This window comes from Bos taurus, chromosome 14, assembly GCF_002263795.3.
Source record: "Bos taurus isolate L1 Dominette 01449 registration number 42190680 breed Hereford chromosome 14, ARS-UCD2.0, whole genome shotgun sequence".
Lineage (NCBI taxonomy): Eukaryota > Metazoa > Chordata > Mammalia > Artiodactyla > Bovidae > Bos > Bos taurus.
The window spans coordinates 48,680,232-48,698,352 of NC_037341.1; the positions used below are offsets into that span (position 1 = coordinate 48,680,232).

General features: G+C 37.0%; 1 protein-coding gene across 10 annotated transcripts in view; it reads left to right on the plus strand.

Annotated features, from left to right (window-relative positions):
* TRPS1 (transcriptional repressor GATA binding 1) overlaps nucleotides 1-18,121 on the plus strand; it is a 279,304-nt gene that overhangs the window by 50,536 nt on the left and 210,647 nt on the right. For 5 of the 10 annotated variants that reach the window (XM_025001679.2, XM_025001678.2, XM_059893314.1 and 2 more), the window contains 2 exons: nucleotides 2,705-2,863; nucleotides 6,195-7,123. In XM_025001679.2, the coding sequence (XP_024857447.1) occupies nucleotides 2,827-2,863; nucleotides 6,195-7,123 (966 nt within the window). In that variant the 5' untranslated portion in view covers nucleotides 2,705-2,826. Of the gene's footprint in view, nucleotides 1-2,704; nucleotides 2,864-6,194; nucleotides 7,124-18,121 lie in introns of those variants that run through there. The other 5 variants (XM_025001682.2, XM_025001681.2, XM_059893317.1 and 2 more) reach the window with 3 other exon arrangements.

Genomic DNA, 18,121 nt, shown 5'->3' on the forward strand with positions numbered 1-18,121 from the left:
TTGATGGCTTAGTGTTTTGTAGTCTTTCATGGAAATTGAGTAAAGGGGAAACTAAAGTGCCTAAGCCATTAGCCAGCATCATCCTAGAGTCTCAGAGGCAGAGTGCAGGTTAGAAATAATTTATTGTAATTCCCTCAATATACACATAAGTAGAGAGGTTCTGAGAAAGAAAGGGGCTTGCCCTTGATTACATCAGCAGGTGATTTGAATCAGGTTCAGAAACTGGCTGCATGTGCTCTTTGTACCGTTCCACCTTCTTAAAGAGGTTTTGATTCTTTACTGTGTTTAGGATCAAGTTGCCACAAAGAGCATAGAGGAGTTATCTCTTACCTTCAAGGAGTTTCTCTTCTAATGGAAATGAAACTTCACCCTCATCTGCATTGAATGGATGTGTGATCTCAGCTCTCTTTTTAAATTACTGTGATAGCTTATTCCTTTGATAGGATAATTATTTTGATTATCTACAACAGGGTTATTTTGAGCAAGTGTATTCCATAAATATATGTGTGTATATGGGCTTTCTTGATGGCTAAGTGTTAAAGAACCTGGTTGCCAATGCTGGAGACATAAGAGACATGGGTTCGATTCCTGGGTCAGGAAGATCCCCTGGAGCGGGGCATGGCAACCCACTCCAGTATTCTTGCCTGGAGAATCCCATGGACAGAGGACCCTGGTGGGCTACAGTCCATAGGGTCTCAAAGAGTCGGACATGACTGAAGTGACTTAGCATGAGCACATGTATACATGCATCTGTGTATACGTTTAGATATTCATATAGATGAAATAAAACTAAATAGTGGGCAGTTCAGAATATCTGGGTAATAATAGAAAACATATTCCTTTGGTTCTAAAGGTGCCATTTTGAGAACATAATTCACAGTTGTTTATAGAAAAAAATTTTTTTCCTTGTATATTTAAGCATTTTAATCAGTGAGATAAAGTAGTTACTAGAATTCTATTTTAAGCTCTAATGCTGATTATTTCCACTGCATAAACCTGTCCGAGTAATACTGCAACACAGAAATATTGTGGTACCCTATTGCTTTTTTATAGTAAACTCTTTCACTAAAAATGCAAAGAAAACTTTTAAGGTAGGAGGAAATAATAGAAATTGAGATTTTTTTGCAAATGGAATGTCATATCTCAGTAATAAAAATTAATACAGATAGAGCATTTTTAGGGAGCTAAATTTATTTTGAACCTGCTTAACTGCCGTGGCACATAATAGTATTCATGTGTTAGTATAGGTGGCTGCTAAGTCACTTCAGTCATGTCCGACTCTGTGCAGCCCCATAGACAGCAGCCCACTAGGCTCCGCCATCCCTGGGATTCTCCAGGCAAGAATACTGGAGTGGGTTGCCATTTCCTTCTCCAAGTATAGGTGGAAAGTGATGTAAATATGGGAATGTTCACTATCACCCTCCGCATCCCTATCCAGTTCCCTGGTCAGTTTTTATCTCATAATTAAATAGAGGACTGAAGTTGTCACTTTTGAGCTTTGTAGTGCTCATTCAGATTCTTCAGCTTCTTTGTCCATTCACTTTTTATTCATATATTACCCTGTTGTCTAAATGACTGTCTATACTGGACCTACTTTGATTGGCATTTTGAAATTTTGTGGGAGTCAGTGTGAGGAATATTGTTGTGTAATAGAATGAAAAGTTTAAGAGTTGCCAAAACTGATGACTAAGGTACACTGATGTGATTATACATATATATATATGGTTTCCTAGGTGGCGCCAGTGGTAAAAACCCACCTGCTAGTGCGAAAGACTCAAGAGACACAGAGTCGATTCTTAGGTCGGGAAGGTCCCCTGGAAGAGGGCATGGCAACTCACTCCAATATTCTTACCTAGAGAATTCCATGGACAGAGGAGCCTGTTGAGCTCTAGTCCATAGGGTTGCAAAGAGTCTAGTACAGACTAAAGTGACTTAGCATTCACATGCGTGCATGCACACGCGAACACACACACACACACACACACACAGAGTATATCTGTTCAATTATATTATGACCCTACCTCAATACTTTCATTCAGACAATTTAAAAATGATGATATAAGGATGGTTAAATGCTGGTTCAGTCATAGCTTTACAATCTTATTTATTTATCAAAATGAAAATATAACACAAAATAGATAAAAAGGTGACACATAACGTGTAACGTTTCTGTAACTCTTGGTAAGGTGTACTTAGATCTGATACAGAATTCCTTATGACATTGAAATAGTTCTCTTCTCAGCCTCATGGTATGTATACCCTGGTACTACGAATCTGGAGGAAACTGTAATGGGTACCACTCCCTGTCTTTAGCTGTGACTGTGCTGCATTGGCAGGTGTACTTTGTATCTTTTCCAGAGCAGATCCCCTCTGTAATTATTAAGATGTTTTATCCCCACCCCAGTATAGGTAAGTATTGTGGTTCTTAGGTTTCAGGGGGAGTTCGAGCTTAACTAATTTTGCCAACATCACAGTCAGCTGTGAAAATGACTTCTGTAATCTTTTATATCATGTTCCTCCTTCTCCTGCTGCTTTATTAAAACCCAGCGGAGGGAGAAAATCTTGCCCAAGCTTTGCTCCTGCTTTTATCAGGTATCTTTCAAGCAGCCTGTGGTGCTGGCATATTAATGTATTTTAGGTGTGATTCATTCAAATATGTTTACATCATTTAGGAAGGAAAACATTTTTTTGTTTTGTTTTGCAGATGTACAGATCAGCTCTCAAAATGTCTTCTGTGTCTTCTGAGCATCTTCTAAGACAATTGCATTAGCCCTCCTGCTAGTTGACTAATAGAATTAATAATTGTAAAAAGCACTCTAAAGCCACATGCCTTATGAAGTCAATGCTGGGTATGATTTTACAAGTATGTGATCTATTTTTTCAAGTGAAAATGTTAACTGGAAAAGTTCTTGGCACACAGTACAACGTCATGCAATCTGTTATTTGTCTTAGAGATAATAACTTGAGGGTGGGTCTAGTCTTATGGTATCTAACTTATGAGTTGCTAGGGGAGTTTCTTCCACTTAAAAGTATTGCAAATGTGCTTATATTTACATAATATGTCATTCTGAAAAATTATGGTGATATCATTCCAGTAAAAAATTATTTTTTCTGTAACTACTTCAAAGTGTAGTCAACTAAATTAACCATGATTTTTTTTTTAAAGCAACTAAAAAGAACATGCCCCTTCCCTCCACAGCAAAAAAAAACCAAAACAAAACTAAGTGACCTTTCTGATGCTTGTTTGAAGTTTTAGCAGTTTAACATTCTTTGCAATGTATATTATTAAGGGCTTTATTCAGTGACTCATATGAGTTGTAAAGGTTTGTTCTTGGGTGGAAGAAGGCACTGAAATTTGGAAGGATGATAATTTAAGCAAATCATATTGTCTCTTAATCAAGATAAATGCTTGTTGAATAGTTTTTTAACTATAACCAATTACTTTTCTTCATGATGATAATAAATCAGCAAGATCCATGTATTTTGGGGGAAAATACATTAATTTTTTCAATTATTAGCACATTGTTATCTGTTCACCTCTAATAAATGTTTATCTTAGTTCCATTGCTAGTAAGATCTCGCTGTTTTTCTCATCTCCTTGACCTTGGTATGTGGGCACAAACCATTTTGGGGCTTCCTTGGTGGCTCAGCGGTAAAGTATCTGCCTGCAGTGTAGCAAACATGGGTTCGACCCTTGGGTCTGGAAGATCCTCTGGAGAAGGAAGTGGCAAGCCACTCCAGCATTCTTGCCTGGGAAATCCCTTGGGCAGAGGAGCCTGGTGAACCACAGTCCGTGGGGTTGCAAAAGAGCTGGACATGATTTAGTGATTAAACAGCAACAACAAAATAAACCATTTTCTTTTCATTTTAATGGAAGGATAATCTTAATGAATTGGATTATTTCATCCTCTTTTCTTCATGAATCCTGACTTTCATATAGATTTTTATCTTTTCCATATAGCTGTATTTATGTCATTTTTGGTGCATCACTGTTGGATTTTATTTATATGATGGAAGCAATGTTAAATCCAATGGAAAAACAAACAGGAAATTCTGGAGGGAAAGGCCTGATGCTGTACCCGATCATCACATTTTTGTATGTGGGAATGGCTGATACTCTGTAAATTCGGATTTCCTTTTCTGTAGGTCAAGTTAAAGCAGTATATTTTTTACTCAGACTCTTATATTTTAGGCCCTAGCTTCCCTTTTATTCTCAAGCGTCCCTTTTATTCTCTTTTTTTTCTTTCCTTCTTAGTTGACTACCAGTGAAACTGCCTTCCAGTCTTCCATTCATTGGCACAAGTTCCCAAGCACTGTCTCGTCTGACAGAAAAATAGAAGTCTCCTAAAATGTCAACATCAACAAACGAGGCATTAAAATGCAAATGTTATAAGATAAATTATTTAACCAGTGTTCCATTTTTTTTTAACGATGGTTACATGGCTTAGTAACTTTAGGAGCTAGTGGTAGTGACACCAAGGTAAAGACCACACTCCATCCGCTATCCCCATGCCAGGCTGGCTTACATGGCTCATGACTATCACCTTCCCTTGAAACTGCAGCCTTTCATCCTATAAGTAGCTGTTTTCCTTTTGGTTGTTACTGTTCTATGTGAGAGAGTCTATGAATATTTGATGACTGATGTTTCTGGCATGTAAGAAAAGCAGTGTATTCTCTTAAGTACAGTTATACTGTTTGTGACGTTATTCAAGAAGGTGAATTTTTACCTTCTAACCAATTCCTTATTCTATCTAGTGCATTGTCTTGGTTCAGTGATTCCTATTATAAAAATTTTGCATAAGCGGCTTTTCACAAGCAAAGATTTACCCACATATCCAAAGCCAGTGTGGTTCTCCTGCACTTGTGAGAAATTATACGTGAGAACAACTGAAATGTGCTGTGGATTTGGATTCTCCAGTAGAGGACATTTTGGATAATCATGATGTAACTATCTGTCTTAAATCTGCCCTTGTGGTAGCGTCAGCTAGTAAAGAAGGCTTGGTTTATTGGTCAGTCTACAGGTGAATTTTTCTGAGAGACAGTTGGGGTGATGGCTTACAGAATTGTTTCAGTTGTTTGGTTGGAGAATTTAGGAACACAAGCCATGAACATCAGTTCTCCTCAAGGCTTTGTTGCTGCATTCTTCTATTGACAGGATACAGTTTGTTTCTTAGCTCCTTAGACATAACTCCTTAAGAGTTCTGACTCATTATACTCCCCACCGTTTTCTTCTGTGGACCCTGAAGGCATGGTTTTGCTAGCGTGTGAAGGTGTACCATAGGCAACTGCTAACAGTTTGCCAGAATGACAATGTCACATAGTTCAACTGAATATTTACTTTAGTCAATTTCCATTGAGTTCCTAATGGTGGGATGGGTATTGTTTCCACCACACTGTGCCTGGAAACCTTAAGTTAGGTTTCCATCATGCTGGATGGAGTACTAGCAAAGCCCAGCCTGGTCACTTTGATGTCTACCAGGTCCCCCTTCTTTCAGGCAAGCCCCCTCAAAAGGGGGCTTAACATAATTTATCGGTAGGGTAGAGATGAAACGTTTGTTATCCTCCTTTCCTAAAAGTAAAGAGGCATTTTTCACTTTGTTTATAACATGCTCTTTCTGTCTTTCGACTCTGAGGATATTTTGGTTAAAACTATATTTATATCTTGGTTGTGCAGTGTGTAACAGTATCTAGTTTCACTTTATAGTTGTTTATATACACATATACATATCATATAAATAAACACAAAATATATATTCTGTAAACATAAACAACTATATATACTCTATAAACATAACGTGTACATATTACACATAGTATATAACATGGATAAATATAGATACATTTATCTATCAACTCTAACTGAAGAAAGAAACTGAGCAAAAAATGTAATTGGCAGGCAAGATTAACTTATAGGAAGGATAGAGCTAGTAATAATAGTTAATACCTTGATATTCATGAAATCATTTTAAAGTAATAAATGAGCCACCCTTTGTGACAAAAATAATTCTAAATGTAAATTGTTGGCTTCAGTTTCAGTTTTTTGCTATTTTTAAAACTGATTTTTTTTTCCTAGACAATTTTTTGTTCTGTGCCTTAAAAAGCCTTGAATAGAGTAAGGAAATTGTTCTCGATTAGATTACATGCCTGCAAATTTCAAATAACCCTGTATCTTCCTTTCCCTTGTGTTTTTACAGATATGGTCCGGAAAAAGAACCCCCCTCTGAGAAACATTGCTAGTGAAGGCGAGGGTCAGACCCTGGAGCCTGTCGGTACAGAAAGCAAGGGACCTGGAAAGAACAAAGAATTTTCTGCAGATCAGATGTCAGAAAATACGGATCAGAGTGATGCTACAGAACTAAATAATAAGGAGGAACATAGCTTGCATGTCCAGGATCCATCTTCTAGCAGCAAGAAGGACTTGAAAAGCTCAGTCCTGAGTGAGAAGGCTGGCTTTAATTATGAAAACTCCAGTAAGGGAGGAAACCTTCCCTCCTATTCACATGATGAGGTGACAGAGAGAAATATGTTGGCTTTCTCTTCTCCAGCTGCTGGGGGAGTCTGTGAGCCCTTGAAGTCTCCTCAAAGAGCAGAGGCAGATGACCCTCAAGATATGGCCTGCACCCCATCAGGGGACTCACTGGAGATGAAGGAAGATCAGAAGATGTCACCGAAGGCTACAGAGGAAACAGGGCAAGTGCAGAGTGGTCAAGCCAATTGTCAAGGCTCAAGCCCAGTTTCAGTGGCCTCAAAAAACCCACAAGTGCCTTCAGATGGGGGTGTCAGACTGAATAAATCGAAAACCGACGTACTGGTTAATGACAACCCAGACCCGGCACCTCTGTCTCCAGAGCTTCAGGACTTTAAATGCAATATCTGTGGATACGGTTACTATGGCAACGACCCCACAGATCTGATTAAGCACTTCCGAAAGTATCACTTAGGACTGCATAACCGCACCAGGCAGGATGCTGAGCTGGACAGCAAAATCTTGGCCCTTCATAATATGGTGCAGTTCAGCCATTCCAAAGACTTCCAAAAAGTCAACCGATCTGTGCTTTCTGGTGTGTTGCAGGACATCAGTTCCTCAAGGCCTGTTTTACTAAACGGGACCTATGATGTACAGGTTTGTGCTTTGTATTGTGATCTCTTTGTACAGAAAAAGTTGTCAGTAATGAAATGTGAAATCTTACATGCATGTTAAAGTCAAGCTCCCAGTATCGAAGGGGTAGCCTGCTTGATGAAGCAGAAGAGACAGACACATTTGTTTGATCCAAATGTGTGTTCAAGAGTTATCTTTAGCCTCTCATCATGGAAACTAATCCCAACATTTCTATTAGGCTGGGAGAAGTCTTTTCATGGAATTAGCTAGGCTTCATATTTCTGGACATATTTCATGGTAATTTGATGTTTTCAGAGTCTCCCAAAAATGGCACTAATCTTTATGGTTCAACATGATAGTAATTCATGCTTTGTTCTAGTTGGAGATTATAAAAATTGGCTATAGTCTTTCCTTCAGGGAGAGTCTTTCCTTCAAGGAGAGTCTTTCTTGTGTCTTGGATGAGGATTTGATTTTACGCTAAACTGGACCAGAACTGGCTCACACTGGTGAGTGCAGAGATGTACTACTTAAAAGCAACATAATTGCAAATGAAACTTTGGAAATAAAATTTTACATTGATTCAGAAAGAAGTCAATGTGATTGTAAGTACTAGGGATACCAGAATGACCTTGGTGAGGACCAGTAAAGCATTCCTTCTTGTATTTAAGGAAAATGGCAATTTATGAAAGCATTTAGTAGTAATTTAGATTTCTACTTTTATTAAAAATGGCATACCTTTTTGATCTGCCCTCTGTATTAGTTTATGGCATATGTGAGATGAAAAAAAAAATCCACCATTTGAAATAGAATGAAATGCAGAACAGACACTTAAGTAATGTATTCATTTCATTTTAGCAATTTTAGTATAGTTGACACTGATGATCAGCTTGAGAAAGTGTATTAGTTTCTGTTACAGTCTGTAGATTTTTATTGTATTATTAGGCCAGGGATTTCAAAACATATTAGGTTTAATATTAACCTTCTACAGGAGTGATTAGAAGAAGTACCGGAGAACTAATGAAATCGCATCACACTTTATTTGACCTCCTTAATCCCTGAAAATATCAGTTATTTTTATCAACTCAGTAGTTATAACACATTTGTTCTAGACCTCTCTTTTGACCTAGTGCCAATTAAGAAAGGCAGGATAACGGGTTATATATAACAGGTAGTGAATATATTTTGCAATGCTCTTAAGAGGGATCAGAAGAGAAATTTCCACGTCCTTTAAAAATGTCAGAATGGCAGTCTTATCACTTTAAGGGAGAAATAAAGAAGATATAAAAAATCCAGTTTCATCTTTGGAAAGCGCTCTTAAAAATTCCATCTTACTTTGTGAATTTCCACAAATAGAATGATTTCTGTGGCGTAGCAAATTAAGCCAACATAGTTATTATGCATGAAAGCTACATGCTTTGAACTGCTGTCTTATTAAAGATCATTTCACTGTCTTATGTCAGATACACTCTGCTGTCAAACTATGATTGGAAAGCAAATACGTGTCTTAGATAAAAGGGTTAGAAGTGAATAATGTTAGTATGTGAAATGGTGTTTTACAATTAGCGAGGAATATGATGTTAATACCTGGATTTCCGGTCAGAGTTTCAGTTTGTTCACTCTGGGGACAACTTCTAAGGAAAGCTGATCCTGGCTGTCAGGAAGGCTCTGAAACCAAGATTACTAAGGGCCTATAGTTTGGAAGAATTCAGATTTTTAAACACACTTCCATTTCCCCCAAACAGTTATTTGTTAGGTTCCTAGTTATTTATAGTAAAGTTTATGTTTGGGTAGAATGAGCTGGACACTTTTCCTGGGCAGTGATTTTAGAAATAAAACAGATGTGGGAGCTATCTGAGTTTGAACTAATAGAACTAGAAATAAAACAGCTGATCCTAGACTCTGCTGTCTCCTAAATCCTTGCGGCAGCGCCCAGTAAAGAAGACAGAAATGGTAGGAGATCACATGCAAGGAGATAATCTTGTTAAAATCATTTTTTTTTCCCCTCCCAAAGAGAAATAATAGGTTAAAAATAGGAGACAGCGATCTATGGAAAAAGTGGATGATCCTTTCAAAGAAATGATTGGAGAGAGAAACCAGCCTAATGAGAGTTAACTTTCTTCAGTTTGGGAAAAGGCCACTGAATGTATTTTAGGCCAAATGCTAATCTTGAATACTTCATACACACACCAGATGTTGATGTAGAAACATGTCTGAAGATAAATAACTTATTAATATTTTTATGCTGAAATAAATATCAGAGAGCTTCCCTATATGCACACATTGAATAAAAGCACATCTGAACTCCGCCCCCTGCCCCTTTTCATCCACATATGTTTGTGTTGCTGAAATGCCATTTGAGAGGTTCTTTCCTTGGCACGTGAACTGTGTGGAGACTAAAAGCTGTAGGAAGTAAAATGCTGACTGTAGAATTTCTTTAATGCAGTTTTGTCAGAAATTGATACCAAATTAATGGCTTGTGTGTATTCTGATAGAAAGATGTTGGTAAATATGAGGATTACAGACAAATAGTCATTTCATTCCAGGGATTATTAACATCAATCTGTAATTTAAACCAGTTGAAGTAATAGATGAGCGATTCATTCATCTTTTTCAATTAACTTTTTTTTTTTTAACATTCAGGACAGTTGGTGGTTAATGAGAGATTTATGACATTTTAGGCCAAAAAAAAAGGAACAGAAGCCAAAAATAGAGGACTTAAGAACTCTGTGGCTTTGATCTATCTATATTTTGGTTTGACATGGATGGTTTTAAATAATTTGAACTGACCTGAGTGCAAGCATGATACATAGGGTTGGGGGAAAAAGATACAGTTGAAACAAATTTGAAGATTTCTAGTTTCAAGTTCAGATTATTTGACATCTCTTTGGCTTTAATAATTGAAGTTTGGACATGTTTGTAACTGACCATATCCACTTCTGTGTAAACTTTATTATACATCATGAAGTCAAAGAATTACAGATTTGTAAAAAAAAAAAAAAAAAAAAGAATGTCAAATAAGAATGTCTTTTTCTCCTTCATAATCAAAAAATCTGCAGCCAGATAATGGACATCATTTCAAAGGTTCATCATAAAATCAGGACAGGCATTTCTGAACCTGTTGAATTCAGATCCCTCCTGCCCCCTGCCCCTCCCACACCGTGAGGTAGCATACCCAGCCCTGAAATCAGAAGAAAAATATTGATCTTTTCCAAGAAGAAACAAGGAAAGATATAATGGCTAGCTTAAGACTCATAGACTAGACCAGGATGTTATTTTCTCAATTTTTAAATTTCCCCTGCATGTTTTATCGACTACTATGCTTAAATTTTTAAAAATAATGGATGCAACATGATGGATGCAACCCTTTATGTGATTTTTGCTACCTGTGTTCAGCCTTTAAGGCTCACCAATAATAGGAGAAGAGATTGAGTTCTTCTAAAAGTAATTACAGCCTCTTTCTTTTTAATCTGCTTTATTATGCTTATATTTAAACCATTGCTGAGTGGAGGCCTGAGTTGTTAAACATGGACGTTGCTGTTTCATTGGGGCTTAATGTGCGGTGCATTAGGGTGTTTGCGTCATCTTTATGGGGGAGCTCTTAGCCCTCAGATCAGGTTATAAAAGTCAGAGTCTTGTCAAGTTGTGCTTCCCACGGGAAAGTGTTTAGGCTAGCTCAAGTTTATAAATGCTCATGATGTATATGTTGCCTTTGCATATTAGGAAACCTTCCCTGTTATTCTGCATTATTCAGGCCTCTAAGAAGGGAGCTACAGGATGCCAGCTATTAAATTCATTTTAACCCTGAATGCAATTTTTAAGGTTAGCAGAAGAATCTCAGTGACTGTCTAGTGTTTGAGCTAGGAGCACTATGTTTCTGTTTTATAAATATATTTTTAGCAGAGTTGCACAGTATGTCATGTTAGAAGCAAGAAGAACAGATTTTCAAGCTAGGAAGTCATCTTTTGTATTTGTATTTTCAACATATTTAACTCTATGAGCTTTATAAGATTCTTAACATGTTCCCATACACTCCTTTGAACAGGGGATTACAGTTTGGTCTGGGAAAAAGAAAAATCCAGAGAACATTCATCTCATTTTGGTCGATTTTGACTTTTCTTGAATTTTAACCTCCAAATATTTATTTATTTGCCTTCTGTTTCCTTTGATCTGGAGCAAGAGGGAAGTTGTGGAGCTTAGGAGGTTCTCTTGCTTTGTTTTTCTGAGTTGAGGACAATTGCATTTAAAAAAAAAAACAAACTGGTGAATGAGACTTGAGTCACTTCAGATTCTCTCTAGGGTACAGAGTGTTTGGTCTGTGAAGCCATACTTATTTTTCAGGACTTTGTCTGTTTAACAAGTAATAAAGTGTGCAAAATAAAACATATGCTCAACCTAAGGCCGTAAAAGCAAAGCAAAGTCCTGGCATTTACCAGGTTATTTTCATCATGAAGATAGCTGAGCTGGATAATGTAGCCACCCAGGTGGAATAGAATAGTTTGACCGTTTTCACTAATCCTTTTACCTGCATGACGGTTAAATGTCCATTGGGCTTTGTTATAGGAGGGTCAGCCTGATAAATGTCAACCCTTCTTGGATTTTCAGTTTATTTGCTATCGTTTGGAGAACATGTATCACTTTCTTGAATATCTGTATTTCTCTCTAGGCAGAATGTTTAGAAGAAGGAATCGTGGCTATCTGTGCATTCAATCAAATTTAGCATTATTCAACTCTTAATAAAAATTTTATCCCCAAATGGCATGTTCTGCTAGCCATATCAAGTCAGCAGATTATTCAGTGTTTTTTTTTCTTGGGTCATTGTAATTACAGCATACACACAGCTGTTGGAGACACAGATACATATGGAGTGTACTAACCCCAGGAAAGTTGGGAGAAGGAGAGCGGTTCTCTTTCATTTTCTGATTTCCTTTATGGAGTTTGTTTCTGAGAATCATTAGCCCTTAGACCTCTTGAATTCTTCATGATAGGATTCTAAAGCTTAAAGTCAGTGTTAAGCATGTTCAGAATATCGAAGAAGACCTTGTTTAATTTTAATTGAAAATCAAATGTAAAATTTATTTTTCTGTATTACTTTAAATTTGACCAATCCTTCTTTTATTTTTTTAGCTTATATAATCAAAACTACATGTATGCCCTGTTTTTTCCCCCAATTTTGGAAATAGCTAGCATTTATTAAGGGTTTCTTACATGTGCATATAGACCTAAGCTCTGTACATGTATTAAATAGCTCATCTTCATAAAAACCCTTGAAGTTGACACTACCATTATGTCCGTTTTAGAAAAGGAGGGAGTAAGCATAGAGGAGAGTAACCTGCCCAGGTTCACAGAGTTGCGGAAGTGGGTCAGTGAGATGTAAACCAGGGTAAGTAGGCTACAGAAAACTATCTTGACAACCACTAAGATATAAGGCCTTCTCAACTGTAAGACTGAGTTTACTCCAACCAGAAAAGCAAACAGGCCAAGGGAGGAGATACAAGATGGTACACGAGGGCTGTTTGATACATATTCTCTGAGTCACGTTGAATTTGGGGACTTCATTGATTTTGCGGGACTCTGAATTTGGGGACTTTGTGATGGTCTCTTATCCAGTCTCTGTAGTGTGATGCTGCTTTAATTTGAACTTACTAGCTTATAGTTGAAATCATTGAAAAGATAATGAGTTTTGCTGATACGTCTTTTTTCAATTACTTTTTTCACTGGTACTTTGGCCACAGAAAATACTTCTGATAGAGTGCATAAGGGCCAAATTTTGATTTCATCAATTAAGGATGCGGTCTTTTATCCCCATATTTTAGGGACACTTTGTCCATGTATTTGATTTACTTCATATTCCCCTTGTTTGAAGGACTTATTTTTAGGAATTTATGAGTTAATAGTTGGTCTCAGAGTTGTATTCCCCTCTTCTGGTTATGAGGCACAATTTAGGTTGGTTTTTCTATGAAGATTCAATGTTAAGGAGATGGATCCAGTTTCCATGTTTTTAAAGTTGTGTAATTAGGTTTTATTCTTTGCCTACAAGTAAGTATAGGAATGGGTGTGGAGGCAGAGAATGCCCTTAGCATGTCTAATTCGTGTCATTCCCCATCACGTGGTCAGAGCTGTGTGAAGTGTCTGGATCCTAAAAGCAAAGTAAGTTGGGGCTACTGTGAGGAACTTAGGAATTCTACTTCTCCAGCATTGCTCCTTTAATATTTAGATGACCTGTTGATTTCAAAGAGCACATGCATTCTTTCATGTGTTCAGTAACATATTGGGAATCTTATAATAAACAGTAGCTTATTCTAAGACCTGTTCTTCCAGCTGACGGACAGGTCAGGTCAGTTCAGTTCAGTTCAGTTGCTCAGTCATGTCCGACTCTGCGACCCCATGAATCGCAGCACGCCAGGCCGTCCTGTCCATCACCGACTCCCGGAGTTCACTCAAACTCATGTCCATCGAGTCGGTGATACCATCCAGCCATCTCATCCTCTGTCGTCCCCTTCTCCTCCCGCCCCCAATCCCTCCCAGCATCAGAGTCTTTTCCAATAGCTCCACCTTAATATTCCATCTGGCATCTCAAAGTCAACACGTGTAGAAGTAAAGTTGTTAGCTGCTTTCCTGAAACAACTTTGTGTTCCTCTCCTTTTTTTCTAGGTTCCTATTTTCAAGTCAGGCTGGAAATGTCAGTTGTCTTGGGTGTCTTCCTGATTTGTATCTCACCAAACAATGGAACGATTTGTCCTGTCTCTCTTCTTTATTCCTTCCCCGGCTCCACCCTTAATGTTTTCTTAGCACATTCTTAATGGTTTCTCTGTTTATTTTCTTTCTCTTTCTGTTTCCTTCTGTTCTTTTCCCTTCTCAACTCCTACCTCCTTCTCTCCTCTCCTTTTCCTGTTTCTTTCTGTTCTTTTTCCTCTTTCCCTCCTCTTTCACTGTCCTTGCTTTCCTCCATCTCTTCTCATACCCTTCCCTCTCCCCTCCCTCCCTTCCTTCCTTTCTTTACTCTTTAAAAATTCCACTTATCAGTCTTCCTGTGTTTTGTAGAGTCTAAAAAACTAGATTATTTAAATTATACTTGCATAATTAAATTTTCCATAAATTTTTATTAAACATTATTTTAAGTATGCTTGTATAATTCAATGTAGACTCTCCATCAAGACATTACTTTTCCAAATTCTCTCACCCCCCAAATTCCTCCATGTTTCCTGGGAGCAGCCTGCACTGTATCATCCTCGTTTATGTTTTACTCATTTTGTTTCCTGCACCTGAAAAGCCTCTCTGAGATCACCACCTTTGAGTCTCACCCCAAATGCCAACTCATCTGTCCACAGCTCAGTTGTCACCTCCTTTCAGAAACCTTTGCAGACCAGTCAGGGTAAGTTAGGTGCTTTTCCTCTGTGTGATCATGGAACGTGGTACATCTCTTAGCAGAAGTACATATTCCACTGTTGTCATTTATTTAGCTGGGAATTTTCTGCACTGAAATGCAGACTGTTGGGAGTTTGTCATTTCTTTGAGTCTTTTCAGTGCTTGGCATGTAGGAGGCATGCCACGAGTCACCATTCCCTGAAGGAAGGATGTTCCACAGTGATTCAGCTCTCATTTCCCATTAAGACCCTCTTTAGAACAAACACGCAATTAATATTTATCTCCATTCTGAGCCAGCAGTGATGGCAAATCAGATGCAAGAGAGGAGTGTTATGGATAATGGACTCAGCCTTATCATCCACTTACACTGCATTTTCAGTTTTCTTTTGCATATTTTCTCCTAAGAGATTATCTTCTAAATTAGTGAGACTGACTTTAAGGTTTACTGGTTTTCTATCTCTCCAAATACCAAATAACCATAGAAAATTAAATTGATGTTATCCTGAGTAAAATGAGAAAACCAGTTTGAGATAGACTGTTTATTACTGTAATCCAAAAAGTTTATTATAAAAATGTAGGTAATTAAGAATGGGCAGTATTTTACCTTTATATTTGCCCCTTCTACCAATTTAAGTTATGGATCCACTCCCCCCCACCTCCCCTGCCCAAATAGTTGGCTTTTGTAAATCCAAATGACAAGGTTGTTTATGGGATTTATTCTGGCTACATATATATATATATATATATGTGATATATGATAACACAAGACTGAGCTGATTGCCATTTAATTATGTTTGTTTTTGAAATTTTGAATATTTAATTTCCATCAAAGATACATCATTGAAGCACTCTAAATTCTGCAGTGTTTTTTTGAAGCACTGTGCAATACAGAAACACCCCCAATGCAGATTAGCACTTTGATCCTGAATTTAGTTATTTTCAGCCACGATGGGCCCTGACACATTTCTTCACATTATTTGTGAGTTTAGTATTTGAACAGTGATTTTTTAACAACTTAACTTTTTTGTCAAGAATTTACTTTTTTGATGATCAACCAGTAACCTCAAGTCCTTTTAAATTAGTACCCTCCTAATTGTTTCTGTTGCTATCAATTACAGTACTTGAAAATGAACCACATCTGAGGAAGAGTTTGTATTTAGTTCAAACAACTCTTTTTGTTCCATTGAAAATAAGTACATTTACTAAAGTGTCATTTTAAGAGTTTCAAGGCTTTAAAAGATCCTTCCTTTTCACATATTCTTTTAGATACGATTCTTACTAGTTTTTGTTCCATATTATTAGAAGGAAAAAACTAAATTGAGGTTAAAGACCTTGAAAAAGAGCCAACCTTTTATATTTTTAACTTCTGTAGTGAAAGTTTTGTGAAAAGCCATATGCAGATAAATTATAAATGAAAGATGTAGAACAAACTACATGGAAGGAAGAGTTTTTAGAACTGAGGTTAAAATAGAATAAAAAGGTGTCATAGTCCTCCATCAGTAAAAAACAGCTTATAATAAAATCTGTTCCTTTTCATCCCCTAACAGGTATCTTGGGTGTTTCTGTATAACTCTGATTCACAAGTGAATGACTCTGTAATCTGTTTGTTTTGGGGTGAAAGATGCAATTTGTCTCATTGTTTGAAGAAGCCCATTTGTCACGTTGAGTTAATGACAATAAGGCTGTGAATTACTATAGCCCCCATATCCCAAGTAGGTGGGAGATTTCATATCTCCAGTAACTAGTTCATTCATTCAACCAAAGTGTATCGTGCTCCTGCTTACTTCCAAAGATGAATGAGATACCATTCATTCGGTCCGGTCCAAAAAGGAATGTAAATGAAAGCATTAGCTTAGTAACAACAGAATTGAGCTTTTCTGTTTACAGTTAAGAATACTAGCAGTGACAAGTATTTGAGTTTGACTTTACTACTTCCCCCTCTGTTTAGTCTTTTCAAGTGGCCAGAGAAATTCATGAGATAGTTCAATTTATTAAATAATAGTTTCATTCACGTGAATAGTACTATAGAGTGTGCTGTCTGACATGGTATTCACCAGCTACATGTGGCTATTTAAATTTCAGTTAATTAAATTTATGAAAAAGTCATTAAAACATAAAAAAAAAAATCAGTTCTTCATTTGCACTAGCTTTGTTTCAAGTGCTTAATAACCACATGTGGCTAGAGCCTGCCATGTTCAACAGGATAGACAATTACAGAACATTCCCATCAGCTCAAAGAATTCTAGACCGATCTAGACTTTGCAAATAACTTTCAAGTGCATTCTATCACTTGATCCTCATAATAATCCTAAAAAGTGGCAAGGGGTACAGTATTCTTTATACTCTTAAAGATGAGGAAACTGAGATTCCAGAAAGTTAAATAATGTGTCTTTTCACAGAATTTGACTTGAGACTTCCCTTGAGAGCAAACAAATGCAAGTAAAGATAAACACAAATGAATACAATATTTTCTCCATAAATTTTTATCATAAAATATAAGTATTTTTTTTAAAAGAGCTTTTACTTTAAGTAATTAATTAATTAATTTAGTTTTGGCTACGCTGAGCCTTTGTTGCTGCACTGGCTTTTCTCTATTTGCAGTGAGCAGGAGTACTCTAGTTGTGCTCACGCTTCTCATCGCAGTGATGTCTCCTGTTTCTGGGCAGGGTCTCTAGGGCATACAGGCTTCAGCAGTGGCGCCCAGGCTTAGTTGCACCAAGGTATGTGGGAGCTTCCCAGATCAGGGATCACACCTGTGTCTCCTGAGTTGGCCAGCAGATTCTTTTCCACTGAGCCTCCAGGGAAGCCCTCAATATACGTAATTTAAAAACAGAGGTGTGGTCTAGTTTGTTTACTTCTGTAACCTGATGTCTATTACAGAGATTAGGTGTCAGTTTTGGCCCAAACAGAATTTGCAGGTTAAAAGGAATTTTTAAATATGGATATCTGTATCTAAGGCATTGCCAGATTAATGGATTTTTATTAGAGTTCTGTTAGCAAAATAAGAAACATTGAAGTTTATACTCTTTATTCTGCTGTGATCTCTTTTTAAGTATAGTCATAGCTAGTGAATAAGTTTTTTTCTATCACAATGGCTGGGTTCAACCGCTTGGAAAGTTGCAAATAATTCTCTGAAAGTGTAGGTGCTGTTTCCTGGCAATAAGATTAAATAAACTTTTGCTGCAAAACATTGATTTTGCATTAACTGTTCTTGCTGTGTATTTGGGTTTAATCTAGAAAAGAATTGTTTTAAGTCAACATTTGTGAGTCATGAAATTAAATGGACATGGTCGATAGTCTTAAGTATGGTGTCCTAAAATTAGAAATTGTATTTTACTTCCGAATGACAGTTAAATGATATACGTCAGTCATATTTTGCCACATCTGTTATAATGTATAAAAATGGCCACAAATGTAGCCTTAAAACCTTCTTTTTGAAAGAGAAAAGAGATAGAACACTGAGTAATTATGTTTACTGAAGTTGACTTTTATAATGTATAGGATATATAATTCCAATAGTGTATTAACTTTTAATAATATGTAATACTAATGTGATTAAATGCTGTTTACCAGGAAGGCAAATAGATAATCCATATATGTCAGTATTGTTCTTTTCATTAAATGAGATCCTTCTGTTATTGCTTGTTTGAAGGACAG